Genomic DNA, 20292 nt, shown 5'->3' on the forward strand with positions numbered 1-20292 from the left:
GGCTTTTCTTTTCTTTTACAATGAGAAAACAACAACTATATTTTTAACACAATTTCAAGGGGTGTTGCAATAGCCAGAAAAATGTATTAGAGAGCAAAGAAGGGTAAAGATGTACTTAAAAATACTGGGAACACTTGCCCCCCAGCCAGGTTTGCCAGGTAGTCTCATCAGTAATACTCACCTTCAGATCTCTATTTTTCATTATGTGGAACTGGCACATTTTTGAGCTTGACTCTTACAAACCAGGCAGTGAATATTTTATATTTGTTGCTCTGAGAATTTTTCTGGTTTGTTTTCTGTGTCCCACTAATGGTGTTACATTTATTATAGGCTAGAATGAAGCAGAACTTGCATTTGAAATATGGAAACCACATAAATACATAAAAAGTCATATATATTTAATCTGTTCATGGCTGCTTATATGTAGCTTTTATTATTTTTGACCCTCAATATTCAGTACAGCATGCAGGGTATTATTATTACTGCCAGTATTTTCATGAATGCAGTAAATTGTATAAGATCATCAAAACATCAGCTGTTCATTCCATTTCTTAATACTTTGTGTTATACACTTGCATGTCAGTGTCCCGTGCAAAAAACCTCAATTCTTTTGTTTTGCCAACTTACCTTTTGTCCTTCTTTCCAAATGTGAATTAGGCTCTTTGAGATTACTGAACAATTCTTTTCTTTCTAAGTCTTTCTATTCTGTTTTCTTGAGTTTGAGCCTTATGATCACATAAGACTTCATATAATTTATTTGGTCCTAGCTTTTCATCTCAGTTTCAATTTGCAGATCCATATTTATGGCTGCTCTTACAACTCTCCACATCTCTGCACATCACTCTCTTTCAGCACCTTTTCTCTTTATCTTAAAACCATCAAAAATTTTCATTCTAATGTGAGAGCTGAAACCAATGCAATTTTTTTAATTTTCTTCGTGTGTATTCTCCCACTCCAACAACGTTTTTACTATTTCACAAATTTATTTCACATTACAATAGAAAACTCCCATACCATTTTTGATATCAAAAGTCTCTTTTGTTTTTACCTCATTTAAACACTTACAGACAAGTACAGACTATTCTCATTTACATATATGCTTTTTATTTTCCTTGTTCATCTTTTTCCTTTGGTTCAGTAGGAACTGGACTAATTGCCAACACATGCTTTCATGCCTTGCCATGAATTTCAAGTAAATTCAGTAGTGTACATACTGTTGTTCTGCATAACGGTACTGTTGCATTTTCACCATTAACAAACGTTTGTTATAATGTCTGACATGTAAAGCTTTTCCAATATCCTTTTCTGAATGATCTGCCTTGTCACTTCAGATTATTCTTATTGTTGTCTGATTTCATTCAGTTTCATTCTAGGCAGCATTTACTTTGACTTCTAGGTGCACAGTTAGTTATTTAATATTATGCATTGTCCTCATTATGGCTTTTTGCAGTTGCTTCTATATTTAGTATTTTAGGGACTTCACTCAGCTGTGTTAATCTTGGTTTGAGATTGCTAGATATCCAAGTTAAGATCTTTTGTACTTCAGTTTTAATGAGCAATTTTTGTGATACTTAAACTGAAGGACTCCTTACCTTAAAAACACTAATATGTAAAATTTATATCCTCTGGTCATTTCCTGTAGTTTAGCCTTAGAAAGAAGATTGTTTTCACAGACTCATCACCACTGCCTAAACAATAGACATGTTACTAAAATTCTTCTGGCTTGGAAAATATGGTTTTTATTATCTTCATAAGTGCTTCTTGTCTTTTTTGTGCACCATTCCAAACTATGGGAAAGTCTCTCATAAGCTCTTGATTTAAGTCTTCTTGCAGAGGATCTCATTCCTCATGTATATAATTTGTGGTTGGAATAAGAGCTTGATTGATGTTTATGTTTTGGAAATTTTAACAATTATCTGGCAATCTGGTCATTTATGTCATTGAATTCCATTTTTGGAAAGTCATGTGTACCAAAAAATCGGTTCCACATCTCTCTGTCCTTTTTCTTTCTTTTCCTTTTTTTCTTCTCCCCTCCCCACCACCCAAAACTAAGAGCCATAGACTTGAATCAAGGTTATGCTCCCCTTACACTGGATGGTACCTTAAATACCAGACAGGAAAACTCAATACAAAGCAAAGATATGAATGTCACAAATCCCTTGTTTTGCCACATTTGGAGCCTGGTTGAGTCTGTTCCTGCAGGTATTCCATGAAGAGCAAATAAGAGTGGTTTAATTTTTTGCCTTTGTTTTTCATGAGCCTTCACACAATATTTTCTGCTGTTGCCTCTGTCCCTCTAACAGAACTGGCACTGTGCCTGTAAGTCTAAAAGCTTTTAAGGGGTGAAAACTGTACACAGGGCTATTCATCATCTCCAGAATTGTGCAAGCCAGGCCATACTGAGAATTTTCCTATTTTTGGTATCAGGTCTGAAATCCTCTATCAAGTTGATTAAACCAATATAAATAGCTGTTTTGCAAAATCTACACACACACACACACACACACACACACACACACAGTGTTTACTATTTTATGCTTGAGAGCTGTGAAAGTCCGCTGACAAAATTTATTTTAAATTGTTGTCCCATACTTCAGTGACAAACAGAAGAGCTGGGTAAATCCACTCAGCTGCCTGTCAGATGGGAAGATGTACTCCCAGTCACTGTCTGCAGATTTTCATGCTAGAAACTACATCTGTGAAACAGTGCACAGGAATTCCCTACTCTCTGTTGAAAAAGCTCCTGTCATTTCCACCTTTATTAGCTGCCTGCAATATTGTCATCTTTTAAAAGCATTTAAGTTTATGTGGGCTGCTGTATGTAAACAGTACTGTATGGATACATGTAGTGGTATAAGAAATTATTTGCAAACCCTGATGTTTCACTTTTTCTTAAAAATATTGCTTTTTGACCAAGTTAGTGAATAAAAGCTCCTAAGATAGAAAACTGAATACATTTAGTCATTAGTATTCCAAGAATGGCAGGTATATTCTTGCTGTATTTCAAGCCCAGACATCAAACTTCTAGCAGCATCTCCAAAAACATTCAAACCTGTCTGTAATGTAACAAATCAAGTTATTTTCTTTAGGCAATTGAATTCTGACACACTGGCAATAGTAATCATGGCAGCAAACTTAGTTTTATGTGTTTGGTTGTATTTTTTTCATTTTGTCCTCTATTACTTTGAATAATAGTTAATCAGTTTTTAAATTGCATTTGAAAGGAGCAATTTCAATTTCATCTGCTGAGGATCTCTATGCTAAATTTCAGACCAAAGTGAATTTTCTTTTTGTATTGTCTGATCTTAGCTCTTTGAAGTCCCTGTGAAAGGGATCTTTCTGATTTCAAAACTCTTAGGCCCAGGCCTAAAGGTTAAACCTTAAAAAAAAAAAAAAAAAAAGAGGAGAAGGGGAAAGAGCTGTCAAAGTGTGATTGAAATATATGGGTGAATTACGAGCTTCAGCTCCAGTGAGGTTGTTTGGCAGCTTGTATTTAGGGCCTTAACCTAAACTTAAAGGTTCTGTTTTTCAAACTCTTGCAGCTACAGTTGCCACCATGGGCTCAGATATAGGAAAGCACAGCTCTGAACTTAGAGAAACACCCCTTTGCTTTTCTGTGGACAACTTATTTGATCACTGGAATGACATCTTGACTTTTATCTGCACTCATAAGTACTCATTATTTTGCACAGAGCAGAAGTGCCAGACCTGCACTGTTGCCCTTTCTTTTTCCTTTTCATAAATACAATGAGAAAGGACAAAGCATGTCACTCCCTCAGTTTGTCTTGCAAAGCCTCCCTTAAAAGTGTGGATACTGTCATACAGAGTTGACTCAAAACACTGTAAAATAAAAATAAAATTAACATCTTCACTTGGCTTAAGATGAGACATTCAAATTGTAAGAACTGATCTGATCTACGGGACGTTTATGAGCTACGGCTGTGGCATCCCCTTTGTTTTGAGGAGAGAAAAGCTTCACTTGATTTCTTTGTCTGAGCTGTAATTAAAGAGAAAAGGTATTTTTCTCTAAGCCTTTTTCTCAACAAGCCAGCATTGCTTATGATGCTCTTTCTTTTTCCCTGTTCACCCCCTCCTCCTGCAGAATCTCATCGGGAATTCCTTCACAGGCCTGCGTCTGGATACGTGCCAGAGGAGATCTGGAAGAAAGCTGGTAAGAACTGTTTAAAAACACCAGCTTAGTCGTCTGGCAGCTGTGTGCAGTTGTTAATGCACTGATGTGAGGAATTGGGAGGCGGGGGAAGGGCTTACTAGTAACAAGAAGAAATTGTGTTTAATAATCTTAAACTGGAACTGATCGGGACATTAAATAATTTTATAATCGAATCATCTGCTGCTATAGTTAGGGGAAATATCAGTACTTCCAATGTGGATCCCTATTTTCAGGGCTTCTAATGGTTTCAGGATGAAACTTGATATGTTAAAAGTTTGTCTGTTAGCAATTTTAAAAAAAAGAGGTTAGTGTGGGTGAGTTTTTTTAAGCTTCAGGGTTCTTACCTAGTTAAAGAAAGAATTCCCAAAGGAGGGGAAAAAACCCAAGTACACCTGTTAATAAAAAAGACTTCAACTATGCAAAGTAACCATTCTTAATTTAAAAAAGGTTTTGTGCCTGTCAGCCCCCAGTGAAGCCTGTGCTCATAAACCTGCAGAGTGTGCAATGAAGTCAGCAAGTTCGCATCTCTGCAGCTGCTCTGGCTGTTTGCAGGGCGTTGACAGCATCTGCCTGTGCCTGGAAAGCACCCTGGGCAGACCTTGTGGTTGTGCAAAGTTTTCTTAACTCTGAAACTCTGCCTGAGCACAGGAGTTTGCTGGCAAGGATCCCACTCTGGTGCTGCAGCTGAACCTTTGCTCTTCTGACGCTGACATCAGAGCTTCCTTGTTTTCAGAGGGGCCAGGAGGCAGCTCTTGAACTCCTTCAAGATAGTCGAGGAGCTATTTATACACCCAAACGCGCCCCCCTGCTTTTGAACACCTGTATAACCATGAAGTCTGCAGCAGCTGTCTGAACAGCAGTTAATGATTAAATGGCAAATATGCAGCAGTGTTGATGCTTTCTGATCAATTCTCCTGTAAATGCTTGCTGCTTTCCAATGTATTTTAAACTAGATACACACCATACAGGTAAAAATGTTATGCTGTTATCTTGTTGCATCAGACAAGAAGTTGTGTTTTGTGTATAATGTGGGTTTATCATGTAAAGTCTACATTTTTCAATATGTTAATGTTTTAAAAACTATTGTATTTTCTGTGAAAAATAGCAGAACTTTGTACATGTTCTTGGTTTTGTCCAAGAAAAGTGTAGCCTTTGTAACTCAGTGCCCAAGAATATTTTCATATTGCCATATTTATGTTAACATTTTAAATGAAAAATACAAAAAAAAAATTGCAATCCCAGGAAATCTCACTATGAGGAGTTTTATTCTGTTAAATTTCAAAAACTTCAGTCCTCTTGCAAAATCTAGGGTTTGATGTCATTTGGCATCAGGTAATTTATGACTTGTGGATTCAATACATTAGTAGAAAAAGATTTCTTCATAATTAACACAAGTTAGAAGATTTTGGCTTGAGTTATGAAGTTGGATGTCCATTCACACTGCACATATTCATGAATGGTAGCGTACAGGTCCTGTGATGTCATCTTGTGAACATCTATGTCATCAGTTCCTTTGAAACAAAGTTCTTCCTTTGGTCCTGTTTCCAGTCTCTTATTTTCAGGCTGATGTAGGTGTAAATCAAGTGATTGTGCCTGTGAGTTGGAGAATAAAAGAAGTGTGACTCTGCAGGATGCATACCTCTATCTATTACTACATCTTATCAAACATTAGAAAGCATACTGCTTTCATAAACCATGGTCTGCATTTTTAGGAGGATGTCCACAGTTTCATGATGAAGGCAGTAAAGGTGCAATTCAGGTCTCTGAGAATAGGCCTCTGATGCTATTTGAGATGCTACATAGTTTCCTGACTGGGCAGCTACTCCCAGTGTAGAAGACTACAAATCCCTCACAGGTTATTTCTTTTGGTTCAGTGTGGCTCTCTTCTTGTGTCAAATGTCTGTAAACACCAATGTGCCGAGAGCTGAATCAAGTATGAAATTCTGTTTGGAATGCAGAATCCATTACACTGAAAGAATGTGGCATAAAAACAGCATGTGGAGAAGGGATTCACCTTAAACTTTTGGAGATTGGTAGACTCCAGTGTAATTCTTGAAAGTATACCAAGTTAGGCATGTGCTTTTGTGGCTGCTGGACATATTATGCAGTACCTCATGGGTTAAAGCCAGGTAAGCCCACTTCAGTTTCATACACCTGAAGAAAATGGTCATCAGTGCCCTGATTCACCTCACTGAATTATGAACACTTATGGATGGAGTGTTCAAGACAAGTTCTTGGTGTTCCTCAGTAGTCAAGAGAGAGACAAGCAGGTAATGATGATCAGTCAGATCACAGGTTGGATGACTTTCTCTCTGGGAGTACAAAGTTCCCTTTATTAAGTACAGAGAGGGTCACAGGCTCATTGTGGGCGGCTGCAATAGCTTCTTCTGTGTCATGTAGAAACTGTCTTCCTGCCATCCCTGTCACTTAGCCAGGACCAATGCCCATGGCAGTCCAGCTGAAAACTCTGGAGTTACAGAAGAGGAATGAAATGACCGTCCTTTGTCTCTACAAGGGCAATAAGGGTCCTGCGCATTGTACAGAGGTAGTCCTGAGACAGATGATGCATTTTGGGATATAATGCTGAGATAACTTTTTGTCACCAACTGCCAATGGCCACCCTTACCAGGGTCAGCCCGAGAGTGAGATGATGCAAAATGCTAGGGTGGCACAGGACTGCATATCTGCCCACCACCTTTCTTTTCTCATCATGTGGACAAATGTGTTGATGAGGTGAGGGAGGTGACCAGGAGCTGGCTGGTGAATCATCATTTTGGGTGAAAGATAAGTACCTCTCTTAAGTCTGCTCCAAGGACTTCAGACCATGCTGAGTAATGCCTATTCCACACAAGCTGTTTGGTTCCTGGAGCTTCTCTTGTGTGTTAATGCTGCTCAAAGGGGTGGAAGATGTCAGTTGCATTCCTAAAATGAAAGTGAACTTGTGCCAAGAATGCTTAGGCAGAGGATGCAGGTACAGGGATCTTCGGTACTTGGTTTTAAAAACTTGCAGATTTCTGCTCTCTGATACTGGAATCTAATAACTCTTCCTTTTCTGGAAGGACAGGGAAAGGAAGGGTGCTGGTCTTTCTTGGTCTTCATAGCTCAGTATTGTCAAGGGAAATAAAAATCTCCTTTGCCATCACCCATATCACAAACGTATCTTAAACTATGAAGCTTGGCTATAAAATATCTATGCCTATTAATATTCCATGCCTATAAAATATCAGTAGTATTTAGTTTGAGAAGCTGTAAAGAAGATCAAAGATAGAAAATTTTGTCTATTTTTTTATGTGTTCATGAGTTTGTAATATATTGAAATAATGATGGTGCATTGTGACCTGACACATTTTAACTTATTTATTTTCACACTTAGTATAGCACAATGCAAATTCTGTCATCAAAGTTAATGGAAATATTAAAATCCAATCCGTAGTTTAAGCCAGTCAAAAATATCAGTCAGGCATATGGCCTCCTAAGCACTTTCAGGCATCTTCATGCAAGAGCATGCAAGAAGTGTTGCAAAAAACTTATGCAGTATAGAAGATATGATATAATTTTCAGTTTCTATATTTGGACTGAAAAGTAGATTGTCTGGGATGAAAAACTGCAATTAGAAGTCCATGTAAAAAAATGTTGGAGTATTTTACTTCTGTTTATTATAAGAAACTGGCATTTCCAACCACTGCAAACACCTAACTGTAAAACTAAATTTATATGATGTAACAAAAGTGCATCATGTCATTCAAAAATCATTTCTATTAGTAGCAAATATCAGCAAGAACACAGAAAGAAATCCGCTTTGTCAGTAACTGCAGTTCATAGACATGAAACGCTTGTATTTAAGTTGCCTCATTTTTCTGAAAATGGTAATAAAATTGCATCTGTATGTTTGCCTGTGTATATTTCTTTTCTCATGATCAGTGAATGGTTACAGTTGGTAATAAATATTCAAGCACCTTGCAAATGTCCTACCAATTCCCTTTGCTGATCTCTGTGTGCCTGTGGGACTAGAATAGGAATGCATAATTTAAATATAAATTGCCTGATTTGCATATACAATTAGACTAGCTGTAGCTTTGATCGTAAGCAAAAATTATTGTCCTGTATTGCCACTTAGATAGAATTTTAATTCACCTTGAATATTCAAAGGAAATTAAGCCTTGGCTGTATGGTTGAAGGGTATGATTTTTTCCTCTCCTGTGGCTTTCCCTAAACAACATTTATGGTAGGGTAATATAAGGGCATATTTTCAGCCTCATAAAAATAAAGGCATAAGTTTTATTTCTAAATCCCACCCCACCCCTCTGAAAACTTGAGTTGAAACATCTCTTGCAGATATGCACACATGTAACATGCACACATACTCCTCAAGAGAGCTCTTCTTTCATCTTAGTTCAGTTTTAGTCAATACAAAGCATAAAGTTAAGACTTTATTGTAATTTGCCTAATAACTGAAAATGGAGACTTCATGTAGACATTATTTTTTAAATAATGTGCAGAGCTATCAGATGTAACTCAGGAGAGTGACTGAGTACCTGTACATCAGATTTATGTCTGCATGTTCGTGCACACAAGAACATGGGCTAAATACTAAAACTCAAACACATAACACCGTTTCTAATACTTAGATTTTAATCTACAGTAAAACATTTTTAATAGAAATCTGTGGCTTTAATTAAACAGAACATTTAATTAAGGTGGGTTTTAAGTGCATGAAACAATTAAGTGCAAACACTTGAATGAAACATGTCATAATTAGTTTTAATAGAGTGTTAATTGGTACTAGGTTTGCCAAGTTAATAATTACCGCTTATTAAATTTTCAATTAATCATTGTCATTTTGCTTTGAATAAAGATGAAAATTAGATAAACTAATTCAGGGGGAGGATGGTTTCCTTGTTAATTAGAGCAGTTAATTAAAAAAAAAAAGAAATTACTTGTTTTAGTTGTCAATTAAAAGACCGTTCATTAGTAAAATCTTTGCACTCTTCTTGCATCAAAAGCCAAAGAACTAATTTGAGACAATCCATGTTTTCTGGAATAAAAGATATGATACTAGTATGTACCAAAGAAAGGACTCATGCTACCATGGTTGTTTTACAAGAAGCATGAAGGTTTGAGTTTAATGAAGCAGAGTGCCCCTGCTCAGTGTTAATTATGCTCCATAGTCTTGCTGGGCAGGGTGTGCTCAAGAGCTCAGAAGAGCCAGGAAGTCAAGTCTTCAAGTATAAACATTGATTTGAAAGACAGATCAAGAGGTCAAATGAATGTTAATAAGCATTTTTTTTTCTCATAAAACAGTATGTCCAAGAAAAGATATTAGACCAGTGATTTAAATTTTTGAAGTAAAGTCTTGGGGTTTTTTAACTTCATGTATTTATGTTTTAAAATACGGGGAAAAAAGTTTTTAAAGACCACAAATCCTGTCTTAATTTCCCCAAGCTTAAAAATACATTTTTTAAAAAGTCTGTAATATGTCTTCAATAATAGTTGTCAAGTATATGCATATATCTGCTGTGCTGCAAAACTGATTTTCAGTGTTCAAAAAAAAGGCAAATAAAATGGACCAGGGATCTGAAACTATGGTACCTAAAGAAGTACTGCCTGAGAATCAAAATAGTAAGAATCATTATCAGTGGTAGAGAATTTGATGATGGGGAAGAAGAGAAGAACCTCAATACTTCCTGAGGATGCTAGAGGAACCAGGTTCCTCTGTGTCCTACTCAGAATGATGACTGTGGTTATATTTGAAAGTAATCTCAACGTAATGGTAACAACAGCGGTGCATTTCCCACGTCGGGCCCAGGAAGGCGTGTCCAGATGTGCTGTGCTGATGCAGGTTCTGTGTCCAGATGTGCTGTGCTGACATGGGTTCTGTGTCCAGATGTGCTGTGTGACACGGGTTCTGTGTCCAGATGTGCCATGCTGACGGGGGTTTCTCCCTGCTTTGCAGAGGAAGCTGTCAATGAGGTGAAGCGCCAGGCGATGGCCGAGCTGCAGAAGGCGGTGTCGGAGGCGGAGCGGAAGGCTCACGACATGATCACTTCAGAGAGGGCCAAGATGGAGCGCACTGTTGCCGAAGCCAAGCGCCAGGCAGCAGAGGACGCCCTGGCTGTCATCAACCAGCAGGAGGATTCAAGTGAGGTAAGGACATTGCTGGGCAGGTGTCACCTCTGCCTGCAAACCATTGGTGTGTCTGAGCTGGCTTTAATCTGTGTGGCACAGGGCATCAGAGCCCACTATTAACTCTTTGCACAGCTATTCTGGATGTGTATGTCAGGCATACACCAAGTTCCAAATTCTCTTGGCTATGTTGTAATCTGAGCCCAAAATAGCTAGTGAATTTGAGCTCCATTCTTGGCTTTTAACTGCTGCTCAGGGTTACATATAATGTTCTAATTTGACTTTTTGTCGGAACCCAGGAAATTCCTTTGGCTGCCCTGGAGGACTCGAGACCCTGTCAGGGGGCTCGGAGACCTTGGCACAGAGCCCAAGACCCTTGTGCCTTTGATTAAGCCCTTGGAAAAAACAATTACCAACCTTATATGAAGAATTACAAGCCATGAAAGTTTAGGTAGAATGATAGTGAATTTATCACGGGGTGAAAAATATATTTTTGGGGGTTTTAGAATGGGGGTTCAGGGAGCAAGATGGAGGAATCTGGACATGTCCAGCCTTTCTCCTTCTTCTTGGCCTCCATCTTCTGCTGTGATGTTGGCGCTTTTAGATTGGCTTAGAGTAGAAGCTCGCTGTCTAACATAGGTGATAGGTATTGCAAAGTAATTGTAAACATCGTACATGTAGTTTTTAGTATAAAAAGATAACACTGCCCCAGAGCAGGCAGAGTGCCTCTGATTGTCCTGCTGAGCAGACCTCGGCAGCCCAGGAGAAAGAATTTTATAGATAAGATACAATAAACAACCTTGAGACCGAGAAATTAAGAGTTCTGACTCCTTCTTCAACCGCTGGGCTGGGAAAAGAGACTTTCTAATGTATCTTGGGGTCACTCTGACCAGCAAACGTCCTGACAACTTTTCAGTAGCTTCTATTTAAACCTCTTCAAACAACCATACTGAATAGATAAAAAGATGCTCAGTGGAAAACATCTGACACTGAAATCTAATTTAAACAAAGAAATTATTCATAATAGAGATTGTAGAGCAAGGTGGCTAAAAACTTGTCTGGGAAAAGTGTTGGATGCAGAAGCGATTAGCAAAAGATGATGGCTCCTGTAGGACAGAATGTGAATGTAAATTTGCAAGTGTTTCCTTATTTTGAATGTATTGCTTTGGCTGCAGGGAATATTTCAGAGTTGAGGAATGGGCAAAGAGCATTTGTTAGAAGAAAAAATAGGCTGAGAGATCAAAGAGTAAAACAAGAATAAGTATGTTAAGCCTTGATATACTTTCAGACCTGAGAGCGGAAACCTTGAATTGTTATGATACAGGACATCTGACACCATGACTGTGTGGAAGCTGGGAGTGAAAGAGCAGTGTGTGTTTGACCAGTGCTGCAGCAGTCTAGATAGCAATTAAATTTTATGCTTGTTAAAAAAAAAAAAGAGTCCCAAGTTAAAACTGCCCTTAAAAACAGACATGACAAGGAAATTTTATCAGTTGCATATAATCTCCATTTCTCAAGACCACTGAAATGAAAGAGCATTACCTTCATGAAGTATTTATTGTTTGTATATTAACATCTTGACTGTAGCACACTTTTTAAAATAACTTCTAAACATCACAGAGTTGGGGAAAAGAGTCAGTGACAGTCCCTGTTACATGGGGACCTACATGTATGCTCATGTCTAAACTCTTTGCATGGGCTGGATGGGCAGTGTTGTAGAAGAGTCACTTAAGCTGAGAGATGCAGATGAGCTACCTTCAGCATGCTGAGAACACTGGCAGAAATCACCAGCACATAAGTCAGTGGCATGCTGCAGTATGCATCTGTAATTTGAGGGAGCGTAAGTTTTTAATTCATACCAGGCTTCTCTGGAGATGAAAGACCATTGTGGGATCACTGAATGCCCAGAGTTTCTCCTTAATGTGTAGCAGATGAATAACAAGGAGACAAAAGGAATTGATTTTCAGCATCTGAAAGTTTCTCAGGAAGAAAGGGACTAGGGGAAGTATATGTACCCTTTAAGTACTAGCTGTTCCATTGTAGATTAAATGAGACATAAATTCAATTTATTGCACTTTTCTATCTAAGATACTCAAGGACATTTTCCTGCACTGTTCGTAGAAAGGACATTTTTCTGACATAGCATCATTAAAGATCTTTCATTTTGTATGTGTATGTATATAAGAGATTCCTATTGTTCAAACCAAAATTACAAAGGTAAATACCTTTAGAGGAAACAGCAAATTAAATCTATTTAGTGAACTGATATAGCGTGAGCAGGACAGAGGAAGTACTTATGTGCCAGTACATACAGCCCATTTTTCCACAAGCAAATGGCAAATGTGAATCCAAAGGAATGTGTAGACACTTTGTGTGCTGTGAATAACTTCTGAGCAGTTAAAGCTCTGGAAAAAGCCATGTAACAACATCTTTACTTCTTCTGCAGCGGAACTGATTATAAGGTTTTTCACTTCTTGGGAACAGGACTTTGGACAAGCAATTCTTTTAATTGCATTCTAATGAAATGTGGCTGTTAAGGTTATAGATGTTCTCAGGGCTGTGTGTCCTCAGGGAGGTTACAAGCCTCCTGGACCTAGAAATGAGGTCTAGTGTCCTGATCCTGCAACTTTCACCCCTGTGGTTGTCAGGGTGGCTGATTTGAGCCACAAGTTTTAGTAAGCCATCAGAGAGAAATCAAGTTTGACAGTTTGTGTTTACAGGTGATTTATTAGCTGTGAAGGGAGATGATGGCAATGCTTATTTGAGTTAGAGTTATAAGAAGTTCCTCTTCAGCTTCTAATTTTGACAAACTCCAAATACTTAGGGCAATGCTTCTCACAGTTACCTGTTAAGTCAGGCTGGTTTGGATTCCTTTGAGGGTGACTTCTGTAAGAATGGGCTGGACTTTTCCTTCATCTTTGGGGACAGGAAATCAGTTTGCCACTGTTTGAAAAGTGTTTTTTCAGAGATGAGACTCTGTTTTTCAGGTTTGAGGAATAAAACTCCACATTTGTTTTGGTATTAATTATATCTTGGATCTCTCTGTGGACATTGCTCCTCACTTGTCTAGGTTTTAAATCTGCATAAATTATCTGTTTACAGCTTTCAGCAGAACACTTACAGCAGCACAGATTCCTGCGCACCTAAGACACTGGAGTAAAATTTCTAGAGCTAGAATATTTCCAGTTTCAAATCTGAGACTGTTCCAGTGCAGCCTCTGAAGTCTTGCAGGTCCAGGGGGACTGCTGAGCACCTCTCCTCATTCCTTACCCTTGTTGGGACATTGCTCTGATGCATGCAAGAAAGCTCACTATAGGCTGCTATGTAACCTCCATGCAGTTCCCGACAGACAATATTTCTCTCATGGGTGTCATTATTTCTTTTGGCTGTTGCAACTATGAATGGAGATGAGAATTTTATGCCAGATTTGTAATGTATCAGATACAATTTTCGACTAATATGGCCACTCCCTGTCTATTGGCAAGGTTTCTCCCTTGATTTGTTATTCAGTAAAATGCATCCTGGACCTAGCTGAGGCTTCTTGAAGCTGTTCTGGTGTGAGAATTTTGTGGTATGATTTTTAATGCAGTCTGCTGCAGTTCTCAAAGTGATGACTAGTACCAAGACTTGGGATTTTTGTGATTATTATAACGCAGCCTCCTAATCCAAGACCTTTCAGAGAACTTTCAGAGAACAAAGAAAAGTAGATCAGATTTTTTTATATTTTTTGTTGGTGTTGCTGATTTCTGTGTTGGGTGGGGTTTTTCACCTGGTTTTGCTTGGTTTTTTTTGGTATTCTGTTTTGCTTTGTCTTTAACCCAAAACAGTAGGATCCCTGAGTGCAAGATTGCCTTCAAGAAAAAAAGTGAAGTTGAGCATATTAAGATGATGAAGTCAAAATTCCAAAATAAAGAGGACACAAGACAGTAAGAAGACTAATAGGAGAGGTGTAATACTCAGAAGCATCTTGATTTTTAAGAAGTGGTGTGCAAGATTTTGAGAATGACCACATTGCATAGCATAGGTAGAATTTTTGACTCTGACTTGAACTCCTTTGTTGAACTATTGTTCTTTACTTACCTTAGAGTTGTTCAGCATGGTTTAACTAGCACTCCTACTGCTGCAGTGTCCGTGCATTTACTTTCTAAACATTTTCATAGTTTCTGAACATAAGACCTTGCAACTGACCTGCTAATGTTCATGCTTTTCTGTTATTGAAATTGGTTGAGGACCAGCTGACTGAGCAGGCTGTGGCTGGAAAGCAAAAGGACCAGGACAAAGCCTACCTGTCAGCATGGCTGTTCTGAGCCACGAATTATTTCTTTACCAGTTCCTTACAGCTGCTTGACAAAAAATGACCCATTCATCAGTAGTTGGCTTGGCTAAGTACAGAAACATGTGTGAGCAGCCTACTCTGTAATGACTGCTGTGCTTGCTTTGGCTGCAATGTGCTGCTTTGCAAATCAATTTTAATAGTGAGGGTGAACAGTTTAGCAAGGAGCCTGACTGCCCAGATTGTAAAGGGGGGGTGGGATCATCATAACATCTGACTTTCTGGTTTGGTATAAAATGCCACTGAAAAATCTGACACTCAGTGTTATCCCTCAGTTTTGAGTAAGTTGGGGGTTAGGGACAGGGAAGGAGCACAAATGTTTCAGTTCTCTCTACTTAAAGCAGATGCTGACATCTGCTCAGATAAAACAAGTATGTAACTGGTCCAACACTGCTTTTAGGAGATGTGTAATGTTAGGGCTTGTTTATATTGCAGTGGTTCATGTTATATGTGAAAATCACACCTGACATTTTAAAGACAGCTGGGTTCAATCTCTGCTGACCAATCCATTGAGACCAGGACCATGCCAGCAAACCTGACTCTGAGCATCAGATGGTATGGTTCAGGCAAGCCTGGTTTTCAGGCTGGTATTAAGTTTAATACCTATGTCAGCTAATGTTTAATTTTTTGGCAGAGCATCTCTTGGAAAGAAGCACATCATCCCCTGCAGTGGTGGGTAGTACAGAGGCACCAGAGCCATGTGTTCTGCACAGGATCAGTCCAGATGTGATGTGAGCATTGGCACTGCCCCAGACTGCTAAGCTAAGCCTGGCTCGCCAGCTTGCACGGCTCTTCTGTGGGCTGCTCTGCACTTCTGTTTGCAGGATTTAGCTACTCTCACTGACTTGAATGAAAGTTCATGTATTTCACTCAATAAACAGTGGCTTGGGCAAGCCTGGAGTGTTCCGTGATAGGTGTAACTTTACTAGAAACATCTAAAAGTTTGAATGTCATTTTGACACAGTGTGGGAATTTCCAAAGTACCAATATATTTCCCTTTCTAATGACTCTTGTATAAAATTCTCATAAACAACTTTGCTGGATTTTTACACTGCTATTCAGCAGCTCATACAGTTCTCATTTACGCCCCTGTGGTTTCAGTGCTTTCTAGATGTTCCTTCTCTTGTGGTTAGCAGTGGTGGAGTTTTGAATGTCATGGGTATTGCAGAACTGGGAAAAATCTGGGTTCTTCATACCAGCCATGCTTCCTTTCATGGTAAACTGGGGAAATCCAGAATTTCTCAAAGATTACAGAACAAAGGGGGTTTTTTAATTTATTCAAGCAAGCTGTATACTGTCTCAGTTGGAGTGTCAGAGGAAAGCAAATACTCAATTCTGGTTGAATATTTCAGAGATGAAAGCAACAGGATGGGCAGAATTACTGACAAGTGTATGTTTTGGTGCTGGAGAACACAGAAATGGAGACGTTTTGTTTTTAAGAATTTTGATGAGGGCAAACAGGAGTGTTCAAAGATGGAAGCTTAAGTGCATGAGAATTGAGAGTTTGACCTAAGATAAAGCTCTGACCTAAGACTGATGTTCCTTGTCAGTTGAAAGAGGAGGATGAAATATGATCAGTGGCATAAATTTGGAGTGAGATTCCCATCTGGTGTAATTTAGCTCAATTTCATTGCATTAATGCATTTCCAAGGTAGTGAAGTTAAATTGAATTACGTAGTCTGAGAATCTAGCTTTTGTATAACCTCACTTTTTCACAGGCAAATCAACACAGTGTTAAACTGCAGTCCAGTCCTTCTCATGGTTTTAGCTATGTGTGGAATTCTACAGAGCATGAGCTGGAAGTGCAGTGTAGTAGATCACTACAGAATATATAGACCAGCAGAGGCTTTGAGAGATTGGCCTCTCCCTTTTCCAATCCATGATCAACTCTAGCTGCATCATTCCCCCTGCTTTTCCTGTGCTTTAATGATGGGGATTCTCCAACATCTCAGGCACTTTGCTCCTGTTCTTAACAGAATTTTGATCCTGTTGCTTCTGCTAATCCTTGTAGAGATGGAGGTAGACATTCACTGCAGTGATGTTTGGGTGCTACTGCTGCTTTTAGGCTACCATCTCATATTTAAGAGTCTGAGTTCATTCAGTTTCTTTTCACAGTTTATGTTTGTCTGACTTCTGGTTAATCTGGTTGCCTTTCTTCAGGTTCTTTCAAAGTCCTGTTTGTCTTGCTTGATTTTCTGTATTTGAAGTGCATCATCTCAACCTTGATAGGCCTCCCAGCTGGATCTTGCCAGTGACAGGAGATAGTCTTAAATCAGGACTAAGGCAGTCGGTAGTTGTGGCCATATGCCCTTGTATGAAGATTGCCATCTTGTCATCAAGGTGGCACTGTGGCCATGTGTTGTCCAAGGTGCTGTGTACACACCTCAGCGAGGGTGCTCTGTTTTGCTGGTACCTGGTAGAGCATCCCAGAAAGGAAAATACCCTGAGTTCAATCCCACAGTGAGGTCAGGCTTTGTCTGTGATAGCTGCATCTGCTGGAAAGACACGACCAGCAGGGGTGTATGAAGCACAGCCCAGGCTATTAGCTGGCATCTCGAGCCTGGCTTTTCTTTGGTAGAATTTGGAGCTATCAGCCAGCACTGGGAACAGAAAGGATTTGTTTCCAAAGCTTGTGGTGCCCGAGCCTGGTCTTTGCTGCTCTTTGTCACTACTTGCACATGGGAAGGAGCAATGAATAGTCACAATGGCGAGGGCTATGTGGGACAGGGAGTTCTGCACACCAAATCCAGCTGCTGTCTCAGTACAAGCTCCCTGTGATGTGTGTGTGTTTATGTTAATTTGCGCTGTAGTAATTTTTAAACGCAATAAGTTGCTGCATAAATGTGATATGTAAAATTTATTTTGAAATTCTTGTATTTTATGTGGTTTTATTCCCGTAATTACACTAAAGCTGTAATGACCTGTTAAATTAGAAATAATATGTCCAATGAACAAACTCGCATACCCAACAATGTAGGACACATTAAGTAATCATGTAAGGAGCCAGCTTAGTACTTTATTACTTCATTAAAATCTTGCACCTATGTATCACTTTTTATGTTCTGTACCATCTGATAGTTAACTGATGTCTACTTTAATAAGAAAGTTAAATCAATAGTGTTAGAATTAAACTACTGACATCAGTACAGATCATGTGGTAAGATACTGAAATATTCTGTGGTGGATCTGGTCACATCTGGAGTCAGATCTCTATGTGCTCCTCAAAAAGGGAAGCAAAGGAAGGTTCTTCTGGCCTTTGAAACAGATACTTGAATAAGTTTGACACCCTCATAGTAATTCCCATTCAATTAAAGCATGAACTTCAATGCTGCAAACAGATCTGCACAAGGCAAGAATTCCTGCACCTGGGCATTTGCTGGCTGGTTTCAGCATTATTCCACGTGGGAGGAAAGTGTCTTTTTGGAAAAGTCTACATGGGGATGTTTGTACACGTGCATTTGTTTTCATATAGAGAAATAAAGGGAACTATGGACCAAACACATGGCTGGCAATTTAGCTGGAAACAAATAGCTGGGAGGTCAGCAGGCATGGCAATATGTGGAAACTGTGCAAGTACAACTGGAGCAGAATTATACCATGTCTACTGATCACAATACAAGCAAGCATGAAGCTGTCAAAATGAAACTTTCATTAATATGAAAGAAACAAAGAAATATTGTAATAAAGAAGTAGAATATATAGTAAAGAATATAAAATAAATAAAATATAGGTACATATAAAATACAAAAATATAAATGTATTAATATCTTATATAATAAATAAATTTTATTATAAGGAAATATTAGTATAGCAAAAGAATGAGAATCCAGGTACATCACATTTCGTTATCTTTCTTGTTAGCGGAATGAAATGCTAATACAAAATGCTAATGCAAAAATATCAGGTCATTTGGATGTATGCATAAATATGTCTGTGTGCATACATGTCCATGTAGAGTGGTCTAAGTTACTGACAGTTATTTTTCATTGTGAAGATAAAGACTGTTTAAAGAAAAGGTGTTTGCAAATAGCATAGATATTCTTTTACAAAGGTGAATTTACCTCTCTGGCACTGGACAGAATGTGAGCAAATGAACCTGAAACAATGACTACTGAATCAAAACCAGGTGATGCCTGGTTCAGACAAGGAGTCTGAATTCCTGATCTTTAACTACCAGAAACATCTGTTTCTGTGTGTTGGTAATTCCACCTTTTTTTTAAAGTGTTTTTAAAGATGGGAACAATTTTATGAATTAAAAAATAAAAAGTCCCCAACACATGTATCTGTAATTACCTGGTTTAGTCTGTGTGTTTAATCAGAATGAATTGAGAATGCTGTGTACCTTTGATTTCAATGTCAAAGAACAATTGGACACAGGACAGCCATTCTTGCCACATTTGCCAATATATACCTATGCAAAAAAACCCCAAAAAACCAAGCAACCAACCCTCCAAAACAGTGAAAACCAGCAAAAAGAGGGAACATGGAACTAACGCAGGAATGTTTTCTAAAGCCACTTGATACTGATTAAAAGTCTAATTTCCACAAAATACTGTTTTGGATTTAGGTCTTTGTTTCATTCTGGAATTGTTTTTTTGTTTTTTTTTTTTTTTTTTTAAGTAGTTGAGGAATATCACTTAAGGATTGGCTGTGTTCCAGCATCCAGCTGGCAGAGCTATAGAGTGTGTTAAAGTGAATAGCACACATATTCTGAAGTGGCTTCCCCATCCTGCCAAAGATTTAGACTCTAGCTTAACTCTTCACTGCCAGAAGTGCCACTGAGTCAAATGGTATTACTCAGATGATTAAAAATTAGATTTTCCTAAGGTAGCAAGTTTTCCTAGGTCAGCAAATTTTACGTGTGTGTTAAGTAATTTTTTTCCCCTTTCTTGTCTTGCATTAGTTCCTCTCAACTTCTGGAGAAGCACTTTTGTGTGTGTGCATGTTTCATTATTTGTTTTAATAAATTTGTAATAGGAGCTAGCAGAAGTTTTACTGAAAATTTCTATTAGTCAGCATGCTGCTGGTTGCTGGATGTGGGGCATAATTGGAGTTTGCATCATTAGTACTAGCAAAGAGCTGCTTCTGTTCTTGCCCAGCTTCTGAGACTGAGTCCTCCAGGTGACTGGAGCTCCTGTGGAACAGTTTCAGATACCCAAGGCAGCACCTACTGATGCCTCAGCTGTTCTTAGGCAGGGGGCTGACCAGCAGTTCCCTGCCAGCTGTTTTTACTGTAAAATTTTGGACAGTAGCTAATTTCTCCCATCTCCCTCCTCTTTTCCTTTCAGAGTTGCTGGAACTGTGGCCGGAAAGCTAGTGAAACCTGCAGTGGTTGCAACACAGCACGATACTGTGGCTCATTTTGCCAGCACAAGGACTGGGAGAAGCACCACCACATCTGTGGACAGACCCTCCAAGCCCAGCAGCAAGGAGAGACACCAGCAGTGAGCTCCTCCGTGACGCCCAGCAGCGGGGCCGGGAGCCCCATCGACACTCCACCAGCAGCTACTCCGAGGTCCACCACCCCGGGAACCCCTTCCACCATAGACGCCACTCCTCGCTAGAACTGAACTCCCAACTCCGAAAACAAAAACACAACAGAAAATTAAACCAATTCCTCATCCTCAGATGCGCAAAGATTTTGACTGAACTGTCATATTTCAAT

General features: G+C 38.9%; 1 protein-coding gene across 2 annotated transcripts in view; it reads left to right on the forward strand.

Annotated features, from left to right (window-relative positions):
• RUNX1T1 (RUNX1 partner transcriptional co-repressor 1) overlaps nt 1–20292 on the forward strand; it is a 112443-nt gene that overhangs the window by 91217 nt on the left and 934 nt on the right. For both annotated transcript variants that reach the window (XM_058823287.1, XM_058823371.1), the window contains 3 exons: nt 4103–4171; nt 10125–10315; nt 19916–20292. The exon at nt 19916–20292 is cut by the window's right edge and continues 934 nt beyond it. In XM_058823287.1, the coding sequence (XP_058679270.1) occupies nt 4103–4171; nt 10125–10315; nt 19916–20191 (536 nt within the window). In that variant the 3' untranslated portion in view covers nt 20192–20292. The remainder of the gene's footprint in view (nt 1–4102; nt 4172–10124; nt 10316–19915) is intronic.

This window comes from Ammospiza caudacuta, chromosome 1 (genome assembly GCF_027887145.1).
Source record: "Ammospiza caudacuta isolate bAmmCau1 chromosome 1, bAmmCau1.pri, whole genome shotgun sequence".
Classification (NCBI taxonomy): Eukaryota; Metazoa; Chordata; class Aves; order Passeriformes; family Passerellidae; genus Ammospiza; species Ammospiza caudacuta.